Genomic DNA, 22,650 nt, shown 5'->3' on the forward strand with positions numbered 1-22,650 from the left:
ACAGGGTTAATTCCCCCAACGCCAACAAGCTACAGTACACTGTGATCTGGCTACATGTAACTGCTAATACTTATACTTTCTAGCTGAACTTGTATATAAGATCAACTAGAGAGTTTCTAAAGGGGGAAACTTTTAATTTTGGTATTTTTAATAATCCAAATTTTCATCTCCAATGGGGACACCCCATCCAATAATATCATCCACTAACTATATTCTTAGGGACTTTTTTTTTTGGAGAAATCAAAGTAGAATCAAGAAAATATTGTTCGAAAATATGGTTTCACAGTCGTGCATGAAAAGTGTTGAAGGAGTCTCCCTTGGGTGACGGTCGCCAAGCGAGACGATCAGCCTAAAGTGAATCATGCCGTTACTCACACATGTCCCGTTTCGTGGGCGACCACGAAGGCGGAGGAGAAGCCGTCCTCGTGGTTCAGAGTGCAGCTTCGCAGCGGGTGGCACATCCCAGTCACTGGTGCATAACCTGGGCAAGAGAAGAGACCACACGGCCCTAATGATCAAGTACAAGGAGGAGGGTGGAAAAGGATCTCTTCGTGTCTACAGGGAGGGGACATGCTTTTAATGAGTCACCGTCTGAAAGCATCTGTACATGTCGTGCCAGATAAAGGCAGTTTGAACTAAGACTCCATTATGAGCTCGGTGGCATTCAATGATGATAAAGTACATTTTCAGGCTTTGCCAAACCAAGGACTTTCATACTAATAAGAATCTTTGTGTCAAAACATCTTAAACGACTCAAGGAGGCTCGGGCTCCTTTGTGTCAGCCCGTGTGTTGAACGTCTCCTCACTGCACATAAAGAGAGCAGACCAGCAAGCCCGGCAGCCTGTCACCATTGCCCAGCAGACATCTTGCCAGCATGGCAACATTTCACACAGTTCACAAGGACAACAGGCTTTTCAGCAAAGCACAAACATTCAACATTACTCGATCAAGAGGTGTGCAGTGATTCAGCTTAGCGCGTTTGGTTTGGTTCAGAGGCACGCTCGATTCTGGCCTTCTTTCTTTTCTTTTTTTCCTTTTTGGTGGATTTCAGATGATTGTCATGCTTTTTCTTTCCATCAGAAGACCTTTTTGGCATGCAGGTAAAAAAGCAGAGAAGGCAGCAGAGAGACGGCCGGCGGTGAAGGCTCTTAAAAAAGCATGTATGTCAGGTTATCTTAGTGGTGCTGAGAAATGGAGAAATGTCTGCGGCAGGTTGTTTTAGTCATAGCAGAGTGCATGTATGACCGACTATGATGATCCAAATGGATGATGGTCCCGTGGTTGATGGACATGTTTAGTGCTGCGAGCGAAAGAAAAAAAAACAAAAAAAACGACACAAAAGCAGATGCAAAGCATGACCCTTTAACAGCAGCATCAATTCAGGAGAATGCAGATCCCATTCCCATGAAGGGGCCATTGGGAGCTCTGCGAATCCAAGTGAAAGGGTTCAAAGCAGCAGCTGCTTCCAAAAAATATATTCCCCTATTGCTGACGTCACGAGCGAGGAGCGAGATGGATGGTTTCTGTTGAACGCTGAACATACTGCACGGGAAATAAATCACTGACAAGAACAGTGGATAAGAAGCACTTTGAATAAAGCAGCATTAATGGAAGTGTGGAGAACTCATTTTCACCCCAGGAGATTCGTTAAGTGGTTACATCTCTATTTGCTTTTGCAGCTTCACCATAAAAAGAGGAGATTTTTCTACCTACATGTCCCACTGCCAAGTATGTATGTTTGGATACAGAATCTACCGTCTCGGAGCTGAACTTTGACAGGGCCGTGTGATGTCGACTCGTGACCCCGTGGCACGGCACAGAGTCCGGCCCAGCGCAGCGCAAGGTGCCATAGAAACGGCGCGTGTTGTGAACACAAAACAAGTGCAGCTATGGCAACATCCAGAGGTGTGACAGGCGAAGCAGGTAGCCTCAGGTTGTCATCTAAACATGACACGTGTGCTTTAAAAAGTTAAAAATATACACAGGTCAATGCAGAATATTGAGCGTGAGCACAGAGGATGTTTGTTCGCTCTGGGCCCAGCTTGTCTCGGGCCGTTTTGGCTGCTCACGTCAAAATTGGTTTTGAAGGGCTGAAAAGAAGAGATACAGTGTGAGACAAATGCTAAACCGACAGAAGCAACATGTATGGTGCACAAACCTCTCCTGACGTTTGCATACATGCGTTGTTAGAATTGAGAATTATCTATGATGGTGATTATTCACCGTTCTTAACCTAAACCCGGTTAAGAACAGTCAGTGAACATAAATTGCAATCCATCAACTTCTGTTTTTTTCTCTACATGCCAAAAACCTTCTTCAGCAAATATCAGTCTGAATTTTTTCATGTCCAGGGTGGCGTCAATGTCAAGTCAGCAAAGGTTTTTGGAAAGCTACTCGCTAATTCATTTCCTGTGAGACCGCCATCGGCCGACTTGTGGTTCGTGACCTCGGCCACAGCCTCCACTTTTGGGTTTCCACGGACCTTACCTGGGCCAGACTTGAAGCCAACCCCTGAGTGTGAACGGAAGCAGATACCAGCACTCAGTCTGCACAGGCCTCGATCGAGAAAAATACAGTACCTTGCATACCTGCAGGACCAAAATCTTGCCTTGTCAGGAAGATGGCGTGGTCGTGGTACTCGGCGTGGTCGGGGTCGCGGCGCTGCTGCGTGTTGGCCCATCGGCACACCTGCTCCAGGCTGCGGGATGGGTTGCCACGCTCGATCAGGCTAATTGACTGCGGAAACGCAAGGAGCGGGGAGAACGTTTCACCACTCAAGCTGTGAATAGAAACTAGTTGTTCACGTTCATGGGGGCGTCACCTCTCTCTCTCTCTACGGTGAAAGCGAGAGACCTCTCGCCGTCAAACCTTCTCCTCAGGTCAACGGGTACTTTCACACTGAAAAGGAGATAGTCGCAGACAGAAGACGTCTGCTCTGTGGAAAATATAGATTACAGTACGTTCACATAATTTCAATTGACGGACACATTCGAGCAGTAAAGGTCAAATCCATACACGGGGGTTGACACATCAAGTTCATCAAAGGCTCTATTCATGGGACAACAGGAGTTCACAGATTAATTGTGAGAAAGACAAATGGTAACGATTGGAATTATAGTAATTCGTTTTTACTAGAAATGACTAACGTGTGAAAGCTTCCGTTCGCTTTTGAACATGACTTTTTTACAAAAAATAAGTGGTTGATCAAACAGTCATTGTACTGTTTGATTGGCGAACGTCACATCTATTTTACCTGGAAACCAATTCGGTGTCATTTTATTCAGAATAATTATGGGTTGTAAATAATAAGGGTAATAAAGTCTTCTCTCCTTCAAGGCCTTAGTGCCGTGGCATTTTCATGATGTTTCACCAATGAAAGTGAAATAAATCAAACTGTCAGCGTGAATGGCAAATCCTACAAATATGTATTACCTCACTGACACAAGAGAGCATTTTTCCTCTGCTCAATTGTGCCTCTGAAAATGCCAAATTTGCTTTGTGAACATTAAAACCTGTGTGTGTTTTGCCTCAAACTGTGACAGCTGATTTAAGATTGTAGACAGACGATTTCTGGGTGGAAACTGTAAAAAAAAAAAAAGAAGAAGAAATTTAGTGAAGTGGAAATGGAATAATTGTTCTATTTTCGTCGACCATATTGTCGGTCCATCCGTTATGACAACAACAACACTGCTCACACACTGTGTGCGAGGCCAGGCGGGGAGATGAAATTCAAACATCCGGAGGAACTGGCGAGACATTTGTCTTTCTTCTCCCGGTGTGTGCTGCAAAGCCAAACGGTGACATGTTCAACATGTCTGAGCTCATCTAATTGGTGCTGTGCAAACAGTCTTTCTGCTTTGGTTACCACACAGAAGAAGCATGACAACAACTAAAAGAGGTCCGGTCTCCAGGCAGCACAACGTATAAGTACAGAACATGATGGTGTCCGTCATCGCGTACAGGATGTCGAGTATATCTGCACCTCATTGCTACATATTTTTTTAACAGCTTGCGTGTTATCAACACAATGCTGACATTTTCCAAAGCAAAATACAATAGGAAGGGGAAAGCAAATTGATCCATACATACAGTACAATAAAAATGTAGATGTGTTGATGTGACAAAATGTCCCTCTGTAGTCTTTGTAGCCTAATGGGTAACTGAAACAAGCAGCATCCACTTCTAATAACAATGACATACCATTATGATGGTAATAAAAGCTAAATAGGACTATTTCATGCTCTGCATTGTAGACATATGATTTCATACATTACATAAGCAGACAACCAGTCCCTGCTGACTACAGCATGCTGCAGGGGCTATGTATCTCTCAACGTCTCACCTAAATGTTAATGTTAAAGCCCGTCGCCACAGACATCGCATATCTAAAGATTTGTTTAGCATCATCTTTGGTGCAGTCGATTTTTTAACAGGGGCACTTCCAAAAACCACACCTGCCAATCAAACAGGCAGTGCAGTACAGGATCTGCTCAAGGCGGGGGGCCTCGCAATCCAATCCGACGCTTGAATATGAAGTCGCACAGTCAGAAAAAAATGAACAACTACGTGTGACAAAGCTCACCTGTCGGTAGCCGACCATTATCATGCGCACGAGGACAATGTTGATGTTGGTTCCCAAAGACTCGTCGTGGTAGATTTCATCAACCTGAGCGGAAATGGAGAGTTATCTGTCACTGATCTGAAGGGTGAAAGGAACACAATGAATTTGATGAAGGTGACCCACGGTATTGAGCCCGCGGGTCTCGTGCAGGCCAATAACATAATTACACACCGTGTCAAACACCGGCAAACAATATAAATGGAAAGCCTCGGCGGGACACTGCACACGCGTTGAATAGGTCACAGCAGTGTTTTACCATTAATTACCTCGACTGTGGCAGCCCACCACGGTCTGATTTGTAGCACCGCAGTTTCATAGTAATACAGTAATACTAAGGATAAACAACATAGTCGGCTTTCCTTCTAATGTGCAATGCACGCTGTCCATGCAATGCTAAAAGGTAGTACACAAGGAATTAAATCCCACAACCAGATGGATACGGCAACCTGACCATGGGTTTTTTCTTCTTCTTTTCTTTCTTCCATCTCTTAGAACAAGCTGGGAATCGTGGTGAAAAATTGTCGTTAAGACCTTTGGCAACCGTCCAGTGAAACCAGCGTTTGCTATGCAACGGCAACGAAGCCTGACCCAGAAATGTTTCCGACTGCTATTTGGCTTTATAATAATGCTGTGCTATGTACATGCTTGACCCAGGGCCAAGCAAGGGATCCCATTCAAATCCCAAGTTCAATTTCCACCTTAGCGTAATTTATTTCCCCCTCAAATAATTGCTTTTCATGTCTGCGTCGTCTTGTCGGTTAAGGAGAGTTCAGAGCAAAAATGAGGAGTGCATATTTCTTTTCTTTTCTCCATAAGTCAGTGAGTCATTTAGTTGGGACATGGTTGGTTATGGATTGTAATTAACAAAGGGCCAAACAAACCGGGTGACTCGCGACCGGCAAACAATGGAGTAATTTAGCTGCACAGTGCAATGCTCACGTACCTCCATGTGACCCCTGAACCTGTTGCTCAAATGTGTAACGTTCTCTTGCACTTTCACGAGCCCCATGCCTGGACAGTGTTGTCAATCTACAGTCTGTCCACTCAAAATGTAGTTTTTCTATCGTATTCCTCACACCATTGTTCTTGTCATTTTGTGTGTGATTGAAAGGTGCAGTGGGAATAAAGACCAACTGAATTACAAGCTGCGAGATTCCACGATGCTTTTTTACGACATCCGTGATAAATTAAAACAGTTGTGCTTTTATTAGTGTCAATTCCCTTCTCGCTCTGCCAATAAAATGCAACACTGATCTACCAAAAAGGTCATTGATTAACTGGTGTCGCTGGGCAATTTTCACAAGAGCCCCGAGGTGAAGTCCAATGTGGTCATGAATGCTACAGCAGAGTTGGTTGAACAGCTGTGATTTTTTTTTTCTTTTGGGGGGGGGGTTCAAAAACATTCGTCTCCCTATAGCTGCTAAGGATGACGCAAATGCAAAGTATTGCAGACAAAAGTATTGCAGACGTCCATATGGCCAAGGTGATGTTCAAACAAACTCAGAGCTGGAAACACTCAGATGGGGCTGTGTCCCCCCCCCCCCCCCCCCCCCCCCCCCCACATTATCTAGGCTCTGCTCTTTGTTTTCTGGATTTAAGAGGGGATGTTACTGCTCCAGATTTGGCATCTAAATTCCTTCTATGTTCCCCTTTCAGTGATGCAAAGCATCGTCTTCAAGGCTCTTTCAATTTCTGGTCTGTTTCTTGGGGCCTGCTCGGGAAAAAAAAAGAAGATTGAAATGTCCCGAAAGGTTCAGATATGGCAAACAGTAAGAGCAACAGTGCTCCTCCTCTGCTCACACAGCTATGAGTGTGTGTCAGGTACCTTTCTCTGCTCGGAAAATTATGACCGCGCAGGACAAAAGCTCTGTCACTGAAGAAAGGCCATCTTGGCCCCGAGTCCAAATTTGCTCGGGGACACAGGGAAACACCCGGAGGCATTTAAGCAAATATTCCATTCACAGAAGCCCATTCAGGTCAATGAATACGGCGAAGAACACTCGCGTGACCCCGGATTCTCCCCGATTTGTTACAAGCTCACATTCCTCCGCTGGTCTTAGCTGACCTATATACATATTGGACCTGAAACAGAGGAGCTGTTCAAAAATCAAGCACAGAATAAAAAAAGAATTGGCACGAAAAAAGTTCCTCGACAACTTCTGCGAACGCAGAAGTCGCAGGTCTGTGCATTTAGCCCTGAAGAACCCGAGTGAGTCCTGCCGCGGGACGCGCCAACCCTGCGTATAGGGGGATAATTACAAAGCCAGGAGGAGCACAAAGGGAGCTGGAATCAGATTGTTGTGGCTGAAAATGGGAGAAGCAGCTGTGGGCTGCAGGCACGAGGTGTCACTGGCTTTTGTACAGCGTCAAATCGATGTGGACACAACCTGGTCCGTGCTCAAACAACGCGGCCATTGTGTGGCGGGCACCTCGGCAGTCACCTTGGCTTTGCGCAGACAGGATGTCCAGTAATCAATCCCTCGGGGAGAGTTTCTCCAGGTGGTACTACACATTCTGCAGCCACGGAGCCGGGATTCAGAGGATTTGAGCGGGCAGAGCTCTTTCAGACACAGCAGGCTTGTGGCTTACGAGTGGAACTAAAGAGTTTGGTTTAATCTGCACCTTTTCTCTCTGGAAGTTGCACATTTCTCTCATCAAACTCGCCCCAGCATGAGGGGGGGCCGATACTTTTATTCGAAGATTTCACTGTACATTTTACGTTCACTTCCGTCTCCAGGGACTCCCCCAAGTTCCCTTCTCCCGCGGGGTAATCTGAAACACTTGTGAGTGCTTATCAGAGAGCACTAGACACCATGGAGAATTACAGAACGCAGGCCTCATTCCCACTTCACAGTATACAAAATTAGTAGCCAAACATAAATAAAAAAATGTCCTCTCTCTCCCTGTCAAAGGCATTTGCGGACAGAATGTGAATATAATATCCTAATTAAATAAACACACCGCTCCACGTAAGCAGAGCTCGGCGGTGTGAGCGGACTTCTGGCACCGGCTTCCACGACCGCCCTGCACAGGTTCCTGTCAACTCTCTAATTGGTCTAGTGCGGCTAATCAGACCACCATGCAGGGTCCAAATGGTAACTGTTACAGAGTGAAACCAGCACCCAGTGAAAATCTGACTTGGGGGATTTGGGCCCGGTAAGTAGATTAGGGTGGTAGGAGCTGGTGGAACCCGTAATGAATGAGCTGAGAGCCCCCCCCCCCCCCGCCCCCCTCTCCCATCCCCCCACCCCCCCGACCTCACTGGTAATCCCCACCAACAGCTAGAGAAAGCGGGGGTCTGAGGAGACGTGTGGCAAGGTCTGATGTCAGCATGCAAAAGGAGGCAAACATATCTCCAACGGTAAATAAAGACAAGATGGGCCGACCCAGCAGCAGTTTCCTGTCGAGAAAGGATATTTCTGCAGATGCAACGACTGCTTAATTAATACACAGAATATGAATTCAACTACGTTGATAAGCAATTCATTTCTCAGAGTGTTTATTGTTATTTTTTTGCCGCTTCTCTGTGTCATAATGTCGCAATGATCTAAATATCTTCTGATTTTTGGACTGTCGGTGATCTCAAAACATCGCCTCTCATTCATTTCTAAGACAATTCATTTCGATTTGATTTAGATTTTCACTTTTTTTAGCAAGCGGAGACACTCTGATCAGCATTTTCCTGTTAGAACCAGAGCAGACTTACTATGTTCATGAGCGTGAGGACGTAGTTCTGCACGTGCTCCTTGCCATGGAAGCGCACCACGGAGTCGTCCACCGCCAGCAGCACCTCGATGTTGTAGTCGTCCTTCTTCGCGTGCCTCCGCTTGCGCTCGGACGCGGACAGTTTGCGCTCGACAAGATCCAGAGCCGCGGGGAGGTCTGCGATCCCGAAGTCTGTCACTGCAAACAGGAGCCGGCACATAAACAAGTCACGGAACGAACAGCCTGCGGGAACCCCCTGCACGTGCATTTCCTCTCCCATCTCCAACTCCCGTGAAGTGATTTACTGCGCGTCAGCGTCCAACGCGACGTAGAGACAACTGTGTCCGAGTGAGCAGGTGGAATCCTGTTTTTCAAGTCGCTGGATCTCAGGTTCAAAGCGCTCCCCTCAGACTCATGAATCACAGGCCAAGAGAGTCAGAGGTGCACTTCTTTCTCTGCTCAACATTCAGCCAAACTATACCGTGTGCGCATTCAGAGACTGAATCCCAACCGGGTCACACCACTTTCAGGAAAACATTCACTCGTGTGACAAAGCAGTTCAGCATTTTTTTTTTATTTTTTTTTTACATTTTTGTCTCTCTCAGACTTCTCTAACGCTGAACACTCGCTGTGTAAATTCATTGTGTGAAATTGCATTTCACAGATTCAGGCTACGGCGATTCTGAGACGAAAAAAACAGACCTTTGGGGGGATGAGGTGTCAGACCGGAAAAAAGAAAAATCCGGCGGCCCACACACAATAAACCAGAAATTAAATTGCAATGAGGTGAGAGGCTACAGAGGGTAAAGGCGCACAAACGGGAACATCACTGCCAGAGCTGCGCAATAATGATGTTCCATTAATGTTTAGTCAATCTCTGCATTTGAAAAACACAGTAATAGACCATTGTGAGATACAGCAGTTGTTTTCAGCAGCAGTTTGTCGGTCAACCACTTCATCGTTTAACCCAATTTCCCTGAAATCCACGACTAATATATGTGACGTTCTGCTTTCTAGATAAAAATACAGGTAAAAAAAAAACCCCAACACAATCGACTAGATGGAGTACATAATGCTCTGACATGTATTTGTACGCAGTGTTGACACAGCGAGCACGTCCGTCAGAAATCGTTTAAACATTCACGCATCGAAATGGCACGTTGCTGGAAGCCACCAATTATCTTGGATCGTGAATTTCACATGCCGTGAGATGTCATTGCTTCAGGCCTGCTGGATGCAAATGCAGACATGACAGTCCATCTTATTGCAAAAAAAAGGGTAAAGGGGTTGAAGGGTAAATTCTGTGTTGTGTAAAAAGCCATTTTAATAACTGGCTCCAGGTAAATCTCCTGAGAGAAAATGATTTGCAACAGATGCAGTGGAGTGAAGGGAGACAAATGTATCCTCGGCCGTCCACTGACACGACGGTCGGCGGCTCAATCCCCCCCAGTCCACATGCTGATGTGTCCTTGGGCAAGACACGTAACCCTAAATTGCCTCTGAGTGGCCAATAAGACTAGAAAAGGCGCTACATTGATGTAGTCCATTTATTCAACAACTACTGTACGAAAAAGGGACGATTTCTGAAAAATGTGGAGGAGTCACCTGATTAAAACTTTGCATGGCGAGCTCGAGCGCTGCGGAGTCAAATGAAAAGACCCCATGCATCAGTTTTGCAGCTACAGGCGGTGGGAGATGGAGCGAGGCGGAAATCGTCCACCAGATGCTCAAGCTATTGTTGCAGCAGGGAAGGGAATAGAAAAGGAATTCATGGTGGAGTTGAGTCGTTTGACTGGGAAGGAAAGGTCGCCCCCACCCCCTGTCCCGAGCACTACCACTGGAGCCCAGCATTCCTCACTTTACCAGGTGGTTTAGTGAACGCTGCCTCAGCTGCTAAACCTAATAAATATACACAGAGCGGCGAGAAGAGGGGCTTGTCTTTTAAAGCTGCAGAGTGAAAGGAACAAACCAAATGCTGACTGTACGGCTGCAGACCGGTTTCCTTTCATTATCAGTTCAGTGATGTCGAGCAACGTTTGTGTTTGATCAGACTCGGGCAACTTCATTGTCATTGCACAAGCTCTCAGGCAACGGAAAATAGGGAAAACAAACATAATCTACTGTATAATTAAGACATGGGTTAGAGCAATAAATAATAACGTCACGGGCTAAGATGAACATGAACAACTGCTAAGCAGCTACTAATGCAATGCAATGTGATTCATCCCTATAGCGATTCAATACAAAGATTTAACGATGCTATGCGATTCAATATGGTGCCGATTTGGTTTCTTTGGATCTTCTGAAGCAGAAGGCAAATCATGAACTAACAAAAAGTGCTACCTCCCTTCACATATTTGTTAATCTAGCAGTGTATCTCATTAAGTTTCTCGTTTACAGACCTTTTCACAAGTCCTTTGTAGTGCGAGAAAAAAAAAAAGAAGTCTGACAAAAGATAATTAAAGAGAATATAACCAGGCTTGGATGTTGCCTTATATACCAGTTCTTCTTCCCTGCTCTCTTGTCTCCAGTTACACTTTTATAACACGACACACATCAAACAGTTGGAGGATTGAAGGATGCTCAGAATAAACACTGGAGCTTGGTGCCACGCGCTGTAACGACTCAGCAGTGAGCAGAGAGCAGCGGTGCTCAATGTGCAGCTCTTCGTCCTCCGCGACGGATGCGACTTGACAAGGACCGTCCACTGACGACAGTGGCGATGAGAGAATAGGTCGAGAAGTTTAGAGAGGAGGAATCTGAAAATCATAAGGATTATCATCGGCCGGTGGAGATTCCCATTCATCCGGGTCATAGTTATCCACAAGGGGCGTTGATTCAGGAGAAACTGGACTTGGTTGTAATTTCTTCAAGACGTTCCACCTCTCATCCAAGAGCCTTCTTCGGTTCTCATAACATTATCATTATATAGGATTATTGGTCACAAATCATTGGTCACTTTTCCAAATAATAATTGCAAAGGGCCTATACTAATAACTATATATAAATTCCCCCAGAAAATGCACTTACACATATGCACTTCCAGTCCGAAACGACACAAACCCACACAGTGCTTTTTGTTTCCACTGACGTCACACTCCCTCTCCTGGCCTACCTTCATTGCGGAGGTCCTCCCGCCGCTGGCCCGTCTCCCGCTTGATGGCCGATCTGCGGTAGACCACGTGGACACGCCCCTTCACTTCCACATCCTGCTTGCCCTTCTCGAGGGGCTCGATGAAAAACTCCCCATTATCAGTCCGGATCAGACCTGCCTGGGAGGGGGGGGGGGGGGGGGGAAGAAAAGAAGGGGGGCTTCAAATTAGTGCGCCCCTCCTCCTTCAAAGGATGGTAATTCCACTGGAGCCAGCAATTATAGTTTGCCTGATCAACTGGGAGGATTTAGAGAAGGACTGGATATGGGAAATGACGCAGGTAGACGCAATTTGGGGCCCTGCGAGCCCTTCGCCGAGATTTATTGTGTGTCACAATGATTTTGAGCGAGATGATGAGTTTGTCTCAATTCAGCCGCAGGTTTTCATAAGAGCTGTGTATTGCCGATGAATTCAAAGAGAACCATTCTGTCAGACACTATCTGCCTGAGATGTTCCAGACATTCAAAGCCTGCATTGAAGTTTTATAATCCACTTTTAATGTAGTCTGCCTAGTGCGCTCCCCTTCAATTAGCAGGTCTCAGAATGTCAGGATTCACAGAACTACCGAAAGAGAGAAGCTGTCATCTCGCTGTACAAAAGGTAAATACAAGGCCAGAGGGATATTATTTGTTGCACAGTGAGGTGGGTTGGTTGACCGTTCTGTCACACCCGGTGCTCAAAACTCAACATTTCCTTTCGCCTCTGTGAGTAATGGGTGAGGAAAAATCAGTTTGCTTCTTCTAAGGGTGAATTTCCTCCCTGATTGATGGCGGAATATCAGTACATACACAAAAGACAACTTGACTCTGTTGGTTCACGTAGTGAAAAATCTCTGTAAACACACAACAAACATCCATCCATCCATCCATCCATCGAGCCATCCATTATCCATAACCCTTGTCTTTGAGGGTCAGTATAGTCCTGGACAAGTCTCCACCATCACGGGGCTGACACACAGAGACAAACGAACCAAACAGCAGACAGATAAACTTGGAGTTTTTAGAAGCTAAAGAGCCAGATATTTCCCTCAGGCGTCTGTAAAGACCAAAAAAAAAAAAGGAAAAAAGGAAAGTGAACATTCAACTTAAGGAATTCAAATGAGTTATAATGTTGCTCCATGTCTGCTGGATGTGCAAATACGCCGACGCTTGTCTGAGACCTTGAGTCTTAAAAATAAATGGAAAGGGTTCAAAACTTTTTCCCACTGACCCCGAGCACACACAAAAAAGTTTTAGGTATACATTCTTGCACATAAAAGTTTTCCCTCCATATTACATAATTGTGTGAGTGAGAGCGCTGGCGGGGTCTAACACGAATGGAGGACTGACTGGATGCCACATACTGTATCTCGGTGCTTTGCACGCCGCGTTAAAGGAAAATCACACACTCCACCAACAAAGGAGCGCTCTCGTTCGACAACCGCCTCGGCACTCCGTTAGCCCTAACGGTGCGTGTTTGCATTATTACACTTTGTGGAAAGCTTCCTCCGCGATCCATTACTGTGTGTCCTTGTCAATTATTCTTTGTGGCTGGGTCCGAGACAATCACAGCACCCACACTGGGGAGAGACGGCTCACCGGCCTATCACGGGGCCGACGCACGCACAAAGACTTTGCATCCACGCCACCTGAGCTGACCGCCTTCCAGCGCGTCCGGGGAACATTGCGTCACCATGTTTCCCGCGACACTCTCCGTGTCATGTGCAATTAACTAGCATGTAATGGGAAGAACATACTGTGCAGAACATTGCGTTTATTTATTTTGTGTTGTCATCCCGTCTCTATTGAGCTTAATCTGCAAACACAGCACACAAATGATATTTCCCAGCCTGCGCCGAGAAAGAAAGAAATCCATCCAGCCTATTATTATACTCATGAAGAAGGCATACCGACAAGATTTTGGCAAGGAAGTGTGTATTTTACTCTAAATACAGTCTAAATACAGAGACTCTTGTGCCTAAAAAAAGAGAGAAAGAAGTAGAAAATCCTTCATCTCAAAAACGTCAACGTGCCGTCGCTCGGGAGTGACAACGCGACAGCCGCGAACCCGCGGGGGGACGAGATGACGGTGAGGGCAAAGAGGAGAATCTGTCCAGCCCCCTGACCAGGAAATGCCAAGTGAGACGTGCTGGAATACTTCCTCTGTGGTCTCCTATTTCAGCAGTGGGTGGAAAGTGAAGCCGGGTCTGTGAGGGGAGAGAGAGCTGCAGCATCTGGAGAGGCCTCGCAAATGTCCACATGTGTACACCGCACGGTGAAGTCTGGCCGAGGCAAGGACGTGGGTTTGCTCTCGGGCAGGAGGCACGAGCAAATTGGATTTTCTAAGGGTTTCTAGGGCAAATTCTGTATCATTAATGGGCTGCATCCCGCTCAAATGAAATGCCGATTCAGTAATGGAGATGGTTCAACTGATGGCTGCTTCAGAATTGTAATTCCAGCCTCTCAAATTGAAGGATTTTTCAGAAGTTTCTGTTTAATGTTGATGTAAATTGAATCTCTTTGGGTTCGGGGCTCTTGGTCTGTCACAATAAGCATTTTAAGGAACTTACACAGGCTACAACAAACTATTTTCTGTATCGGTTGAACAATTCATTGATCAATTCCAATAGAATATCTTCGGCAAACATTACAATTTTAACTTTAAACATATTTTGAGCCCCGTGTATCTGTCCGCACTTCTTCCTGTCAGGCTGAGTGGCAAAACCCGGAGAAGCGAAAGAAAAAAGGCCCCAAGGCTATTGAAGGTGACACACGTACGTATTTTTAGCCATTGTTAGTGTCATGGCTTTGGGGATGGTGGTGTCGGCCGATCAGCTGACTCACCACCTTGGACTGAAATATCACGATCGCGAAATAGCAGATGGATTATCATGAGATTTGGAAAAGCAAATTTATGGTGGCCTCAGGATAAACCGAAGGGAGTGCTGAGCCCGTAACTTTTCCTTTAACCCAAGCTGGTGAAAATTGTAATTTGAATCCCGTTGTATTTGTTTAACGCCTAGAATGTACTGTAATGAGCGAATGTCTCCATGCTAAAGTAACGTGGTTAACATCATGCCTGTTATGCAACACATATTTTTCAAAAGGTGGACTACAAATAGGCCGTGTTGCACCAATCCCAGTTCTATGTGCTTTAACCAGGAACAACGAAGCACCTCACAGAGCCGCACGCACGGCCGCACACTCTCGTGGTTACCTGAAGATCTCATCTCATTTGGAGATCGACAGCTGGTCTGTGAGGAGAATCTGTTTAGAGAGATTGGGAGATAGACCTGGGATTCTGAAGGGGGATTGGGGACGTTATATATACGTTATATATCATATATATATATTCCCTAATGGGAATTTACCCACTGGGATCATCATGAGCACTGCATAGTATATCAGCTTCTCGCGCCTGAAGGCACCGAGGACCAAAAAAAAGAGGAAAAAAGGCAAATATGGCCAACACCTAAGCTCACCCCTGCACCAAATTCCACACAGGGGTAGGAACAACTTTGAAGGTGGATATTTACTGTATGTAATTTCAGGGAGACTTCTTCTTCTCTCAGCTATGCAAACTAGCAGTTGGAGGCTGTCACCCGGTCAGTGCAGCATAAACACAGAGGCGAGGAACAAATGCACGGTGAAATCACAGCGCTGCTGAAATATGTCTAGTTTAAAGGAATATGTTCCGCATGAATAAGCTTACAAGACACACGACACCCATATGATCGCATGTGTGCCTACCTGCATGTGTCTTTGAATTAAGTGAGCAAATTAGAAATTTGAAAAATTCAATTTAGAAAACTGGAATTGCTATATTTCAAGGTACATGTGATCATTTCAGGTTCCTTCAGATACTTTCAGATTTACACCACTCGGAGCTGCGGGCCATCCTCTCTCATTTTTGACTGGCGTGCAGTTCTAGCATCTTTTTTTTTGAGGCAATATAGGAACTGCAATTTAAAATATAAATTAAATTGTACGTTTAGACCAAATAGAAAACATTGCCCCACAGGTATCCATCAACCTCCAGCAGCGAGGTAGGGCGGCCAATATGTGGCCTGAGCGGCAAGACCCAGGGTCTGAAACACTTGCTGCTGCCGCCTGAGCTTTGAGCGCACCGTGATGGGATGAGTGTGTGAACGACCGGGACTGTTGTAGCTGGACTGTACGAATGGCGATCGGAGTGATTCGAGGGGTGAAATCAATGGGAAAATACAAAAGTTTGAATAGAGATACCCTGACATGACGTACGCGCAATCGAAAGCCGGAGCGAGCCCTTGAGCCGCAACGTGCAAGGAAATCAAAGTCCAGCCGTCGCTCCAGCCATCAAGGGCTTAACCTGTAATTTGCGGCAGATTGTTTGGAAACGTGTAATTTCGGTCCTGTGCCTGCTCTTTGTCCATCCACAAACAGGAGACGGGGAGGGAGAGGGTAAAGGAGGTGATCCACTGTCAGCTCAAGCACGCTCTCTGAATGCAAGGTCGCAGAGGTCACTATATGAACTGGTCACAAGAGTCATCCATCTCTACCTCCGAAAGAAAGAACACTGCCGATGAACCATTCGCCTGTAAGACGTATTGGGGATGCTAGATAAAGGCTTTTTGTGGTGCAACCCCGAGGATCAATAAGCCGAGGAGTAAACCGTGGCTCGGCGGGGTGGCAGGTCTGAAATAATCATGTGAGACGGGCTGTGGGAAGAGGGGATTACCACCTGATTCCTTTTTATCAGCTCTCACGTCTCACTGTGCTTGGCCACAAAGGGCACGCATAGCTAGTGATCAAGACCAGGATCATGAAGAGAAAACTGGGCTGTAAGGGACTGATATCAAAGAGGGGGGGAAAAAGATAATACAAGAAAATAATTTAGCCATGAAGTAGAGCGTTTAATCAAAGCAGACGATAATGAGACTACTATTAACAGCTAATTGCTTTATATACCAAAGGGATTGTACAGCATAGATATTGTAGAGTGTTCCATGAATACCATTCTTTTTATTTGAACTATTTTACTTGCAGCAGTAGTAGAACTAAAACAATGGGAAGCATTTTGGTAGCAGAAAATTATTGTCAAAGTAGTAGTAGTAGTAGTAGTGGTAGTAGTAGTAGTAGTAGTGGTAGAAATAGCAGTAGTAGGAGAAGTAGTAGCAGTTGTATTTGGTAGCAGTAGTACTGTAGTACTGGAAGATGAAATAGTTGCAGTACTGGTGGGAGCAGTTGTATTAGTGATAGTAGCTGTAGCAGCAAGGTGTAGAGGAACTGGCAGTAGTAATAGTAGAGGTTTGTAGTATTACACAAAGAAGAAGTACTAGTAGTATTAGTATTTGTAGTAGTAGTAGTGGCAGTAGTAGAAGTAGTATTAGAAGTGGATGAAGCTGATTCAGTTGTAGCAGCGGTATAACTATAGTATATTATTTTAATGCAATAGGTGAAATGTGTTTCAAATTCATCTAATTCAAATTGGAATGGTTAAAGTGTGTGTGTCCCGCATTCACGGTGTGTGTTTGAATGACACAGACCTACTGTAGCTGCCGAAAATAAGTGTTGGCCTGAGGGGAAATAAATCACATTATTGGCCGGGACGCGGGGCTTCCACTGATGGAGCTCTTAATTTAGTGACTTCCCCTCCGTGCCAGCAGAGTCCTGGAGCACCAGAGGATACTGGACCGGGACCAGCCCCGTACAGAATTCCTGCAAACATTCATGAATAGAACAATTTATCCAAGCATTTTCCATCTCCAATGGATGGAAAACTGCAAAAAACCACACGCACAAAAAAACAAAAACCCCTCTCTCCAGTAAGTTGATTGACTGCTGACTGTTGCTAGGCGGCTCTCTCTCCATTCAACCAATGGATACAGAAATAGCGCTCTTCAGTCTGCGGCTATCTGGCACTCGTGTTTCCATCACATATGTAATTCAATCAGCTTGTCATCTGCGCTAATTCCCAACACATGAGCAGCTCCGGTATAATCATAGCCATCACTCGTCGCCCCGCAACAATAGGTCATGCTCGTCTGCGGCGCGCAGCTGTTGCCATCCAGCCGGAGTCACGGGGGGGGCGAGAGGAAGACGTCGCAGGCGATGACAAGTCGCTCAATCAAGCACAAACCACACCGGGACTAAAAGTGCACTGCGAGGGGCGCTACACCCGCGCCGCATGCGGATGTAGACAGGTTTTTTGTGAACGGTTAAGCGTCAAATGCTTGAACTGTAAAGCACAGGTGAATTTTACTCATTGACAAGATTGAAAAATGATTATAATTTGACGATTATAAGAGGGAAGCAGGCCAGCAAAATGCGAATACATTGATAATGCCACTGTAAAATGATATTGTTTTGGTTGTCTGACCTGTTGAGCTCGAACACCCCACGGATAAAATAAAAAATAGCCGAAGTCCTGACTCTGACCCAACCAACTCTCCAAGGCAATCCAAATTGAATTACGACGGAGTTAATCGTTGTGAAGGACGCGACCGACCGCGGCCGCAGGTCTGACTTAGACACAACAAGCCGTTTCGTATATTCACTTCCTTCGAGACCTCGGCTCACACTTTGAAGTCCAGTGTGGCCAGAAATCCGTTTGTGAATCATCACTGTGAGAGCAGAGCCTCTGCCGAGGACACATTGATAGCGAAGCTTACTGTGGGAGCTCAGTCGCAGTCGAAGACAATAACGTGAAATGGAAAAACTGCGGCGTCAGGAGATGAGTCCAGGTGAGTTCTTCCAGGAATGAAAAAAAATATCTGTAATAAAAAAGAAAAAAAAGATCTATGCCACGGTGATATACAGCAGATCCGCGGAGAACTTTTCTCCATAAGGGACCGGATGAGACGTACTTTTGAAGGTGGAGTGCTGGCGGGACGTAAAGATACAGCACAGTGCACGACAGAGACGTCGCCCGCATGCGGCGATCTCGGGCCAATGACTCACTGTCTTCTTTCCCTTCACCAGACATTATCTCCTCCGCGTTCTTCCACATCAAACAGACACTTCAGACTAAATAATTTGCCTGCGAGCCGTCTGCACACCTTAACGCGCTCCCGAAAACACGCCTGCAGGCGCAGACAGGCCTTTTTGTGTACGGTTGGCTTTGATGCAAGGAAATGCATGGCTGATATGTTCCAAGAGTCTGACGCTGGCCCTTTAAGGAATGAGTTCGCCCGGATCGTAAACAGCCGGAGATAAAAAAGGAAAACATCTTTCTCTCGGTGAATGGGATCTACCCTCACAGCCTAATTGCCTAATTTGAGACTTAGGACTCCGCCGCGGTGCAACAGAGGGTTTGGTACGAGTGTTGTGTTTGATACGCAAGGCTTCGACAGTTGACATTCGTGAAGGTCCACCGCACAATGTCCCACGGACCCCGCATTGGGTTAGGGTCCCCCAGGTCGAGGCTCAACGTCGGGGCCGTTTTCTTCCTGGCAAACGATAATAAATTTGTGATTTGTCAAAAAAAAACAAAAAAACTGAAAGAAAATCCCACCATTCTATGAATCTCGAAGTATCTAAATGAGGCAACACGCCGCACGGAGGAGCAAATCCCCCAGAAATGTCAGACGTCGCGGAGAGAAGAACGTCCACAGACGCAAGGAGATCTGGGACCACTCGACTTCCAACATGCCAAGTCAACAGTGGAGGGCCAGGCTGTGACACAATCAGTCGGTGGGCCTGCGTTCTGCTGGTGTGACGAGCCATCGATCCGTCGTCCCGTTCCATCAATATTGCATCGGCTGCCCTTGTTTCACTGCAAATTGGAGCGTTGGGCAAACCCAACGTGACTGGTTGTTTTCAGCAACTCACAGTGTGGAGGGAAACGTTTGCAGCCTTATACTCACAGATTTTATCCCAAGCCAGTTATTCATATGGTGGTGAAGAGAGCTGGGCTGTAGGTCGCAAAAGAATGTTTGACCCCCGAACAATGATTTTGCTTCTTTCTATTTTTTTTTTTTTTTAAAAAGAACACAGGATTGGCTGGAATTATTAGAGGTACTTTAACTTACATATTCCAGCTTCGTTTCTGAGACTACTATGTCATTTGGCCCAGAATACGTCGACAAACGCACGTTTCACGTCATTTCGAATTGTCATCTTGTGCAGGTCGGTTGCTTCAGCAGCCAAGTCAAGATTATGACCAAGAAAGACGGATTTTTATGAAAAACTTGAATGTCCGACTGCTCTCCTGAATAACACGCAATTGCCAACAATCAAGACAAAACACGAAGCGCCAAGTCACACTTCAGTCTGTCATTCACGATGAACAACCCCGGGACGATTGTATGATGGCAACAAGTCAGTTGAAAGGGTTGAAATACTGTGCATTTACAAAGTGGCGCTCTTGTGAATGAATTTATTTTATTTTCAGGCACTTTAACTCTATTATTATCTCTATTAAGGGCGTCGTTAAATATATCTGAACTTAGAGAAGACAGAAAAAAAAAAAAAACAACACAAAAGTTTGCTCTAAGGTCACAATTCCCTGTTCGTATCAGGCCACGTTTGACCGGCATTGGGATGAAGACCGAAATCTTTTGTGCACTTGGGTTCGTCACCAACAAAAGCCCGGTGAATACAGCTTTGTGCTGCACAAGGCCTAGCCGTCATTTTTGGCCTCGAGTCACAGAAGAAAACGGGGGACGAAAAACACGTTTAAAAGCACCGTTATGGTCCCGAGCTCCAGCGACCATTCAAGCCCCTTCTCACGACATCAGCGCGTGCTGATGACACAAGACAATCGGGGCAAGTTGGGAGAGTTCGGAGTCTCCAACAAGGACACTTCAACGTGCACACGGGGGGGCGGCCGGGGGATGGAACGGCCAAGCTTCACGCGAGCGACGGACCCCTGTCGTCTCCAGTCGCCCTTCAGGAGGCGGCTTTGTGAGAAGCATGAAATCCGTGACACCGGCCCTCACCGGTCCGCTCGGGTGTACCGTGTTACGGCGACAGTGTCGCTTTTGTTTACAGATATATATTTGCGGACGCAAAGCAAAAACAAAAGCTCCATTGTCCTGACGAAAAACCGAGAAGCAGAGAGAAGAAAAAGAATCACGGGCTTGTAAACATTCTTTTGAAAGTATGTCAAGGATTCATAACTGAACGTGTGCTCCTGTGTCAACTGGAGGGTTTCAGAAGCTGCTGGCTCTGAGAGGTGTGTCCCCACAACTCCTCTTTGCACACGTTATTTCTGTCAGAGACACTTACGGAGCAGCCTCCCTCTTCCCCCGTCAACCTGCCAAGTCGAGCGTCACTCCGGTTCGCCCCGCTGCAAAAATCTATCGGTGGCTCAGCCCCCCCCCCCCCCCCCCCCCCCCACCCAGCATGATGACTAGATAGGTGGACTAGTGGAGGAGGATGCACACGCTCTGGACGGCTCGGCCGGAGGGCGGCCATTGACTCGGACATTATCTTACAGAGGAAGCTCGCTTTTTAATGGATTCAAAGAGAGATTCAAAATGTTAGTAAAAAAAAAAAACTTCTCAGGCCACTCAAACAATCCATTGTGCATTCGTGCACTTGTACAATAGGAGCACATGAGCTGATTCAATTTCAGATTCAAGGTTGGTGAGATCCGAGACTTTGCTGAGCTCCAGGAAAATACCAGTCTGTTGTCAAATGTTTACCCTCTCGAAGAGGAATGTGCCAAACATTCTTGTAGCAGGTTCCTGACTTTGGCTGGTTTTTACCTTTCACCAGCTGAAATGACAACATCACCGGTTTGTCAGTTGTAGCTAATGTCGCTTCTTTAAAGCTGCTCTAACCAATATTTATTAATGGACACTGATGAATCAATAGAAAATTCTCCACCCAACTCTGCAGCTCTCCTCAGCTCCACAGAGCATTTTAGCACCCTTCAGCTCATTGATTTGGTTTTTTTTCTCTTCTCTCCCTTCTCTCGTCAATGTTGTTTTCAGATGCTGCAGCTGTTTTTCGGGGCAAAAAAGTTCTGATACACAAACTAGCTGCCCGGCCCGTGACGGAAAGATGCACTCATGGGAGCGAATGTTAGAGGCTAGCTAACAGGGGGGTACGTAAGGACAACAAAACAACACCAGATACATATATAATGAATATGACCTACATTAACTCCAATTCACATGATCGTGATATAGACTGATATCAGCATTGTGTCTATAGCTAGTAACAAAATGACACTTTTGTCTTGCTTAGTGCGACACTTTTCGATGTCTGTCCTCAGCCAACGATCGATTGTTACCGGAAGAAGTATGAGAGGATTCGGGTGCCAAATTCGACAATAGATTTGTTTTCAACTGGCCAACTCTCCTGTGTCAGTGGAGAATTGAAATGGAGAATTGGTTCCATGTGTGTCTTTGGATGTAATACAGAGGAATACATGCAAATGAATATGAGGAAATGCATGCCAACCCATAACACCCCACATTCTGTCTGACTGCTTCGCCGAAGATGGAAAAGCATCTTTCCTCCTTTCCGCCCACATCTCTTTCCTTCGGATCTATGTGCCAAGAGGCCATCGATAACTTACCAGTCCGTCACAGTTGCTGATCGCCACCGAAGCCTCCGGCATGTCACTCACATCCCCGGTGAAAACACAGTTCCTGTGGATACGTTCCTTGGCCTTTTCCTCGAAGTCCTCCTGCCATTCCACAGAAGCCCCCAGGGCCACCAGCCTCCTGTTGGCCCTCAGGCGGAGGTGCAGCTCCTTCCCAAACACAGTAACGTTGAAAAACAAGTGCTGAGTCCGGGAGGAGGTGACCGAGGGCATCTCGGGGGCACCGCGGGCCACCCTTCTCTTGCTGTCCGAGGGGGCACCGCCAGCACCGTCTTTACTTCCACTCCCAGCCGAGACCACGTGGGAAATGTACCGGCCGTAGGAGTCTGTGCTGAATGGCACGATAAGACCATATTCACTTAACTTTCCAGAGAGTTTTTCTGATGGGACAGACAGTGTCAAGTGAGAATCACAAGTTCCTCTGGAAGGAAGACTATGAAGCAAAGTCAGCTGAACAATTTAAAAAAAAAAAAACCACATACAGAACAGAAGAAACCTTTATTTGGGAAATGATGAGGCACACAAATATTGAAATGGCTCGGAAGGACTGGTCTCTCTATGAAAGTTGAAATGTAACACAGTGGACCTCCACTAGCTCAACACTTTGCATTGATTTTGTTCAAACCTTTGTATGTTGACCAATCAATGAAGACACAGGC

At 46.0% G+C, this 22,650-nt stretch overlaps 1 protein-coding gene across 3 annotated transcripts in view; it reads right to left on the reverse strand.

The window, feature by feature from the left end:
- Window positions 1–22,650, reverse strand: part of LOC118287784 (A disintegrin and metalloproteinase with thrombospondin motifs 14) — a 37,012-nt gene that overhangs the window by 13,314 nt on the left and 1,048 nt on the right. Inside the window, exons 2-7 of one of the 3 annotated variants that reach the window (XM_035613345.2) lie at window positions 21,965–22,371; window positions 11,443–11,599; window positions 8,329–8,525; window positions 4,584–4,667; window positions 2,590–2,737; window positions 376–481 (exon numbers count right to left, since the gene is read on the reverse strand). In XM_035613345.2, the coding sequence (XP_035469238.1) occupies window positions 376–481; window positions 2,590–2,737; window positions 4,584–4,667; window positions 8,329–8,525; window positions 11,443–11,599; window positions 21,965–22,371 (1,099 nt within the window). Of the gene's footprint in view, window positions 1–375; window positions 482–2,580; window positions 2,738–4,583; window positions 4,668–8,328; window positions 8,526–11,442; window positions 11,600–21,964; window positions 22,372–22,650 lie in introns of all 3 variants that reach the window. The other 2 variants (XM_035613344.2, XM_035613346.2) reach the window with 2 other exon arrangements.

Source organism: Scophthalmus maximus, chromosome 16 (assembly GCF_022379125.1).
Source record: "Scophthalmus maximus strain ysfricsl-2021 chromosome 16, ASM2237912v1, whole genome shotgun sequence".
Classification (NCBI taxonomy): domain Eukaryota; kingdom Metazoa; phylum Chordata; class Actinopteri; order Pleuronectiformes; family Scophthalmidae; genus Scophthalmus; species Scophthalmus maximus.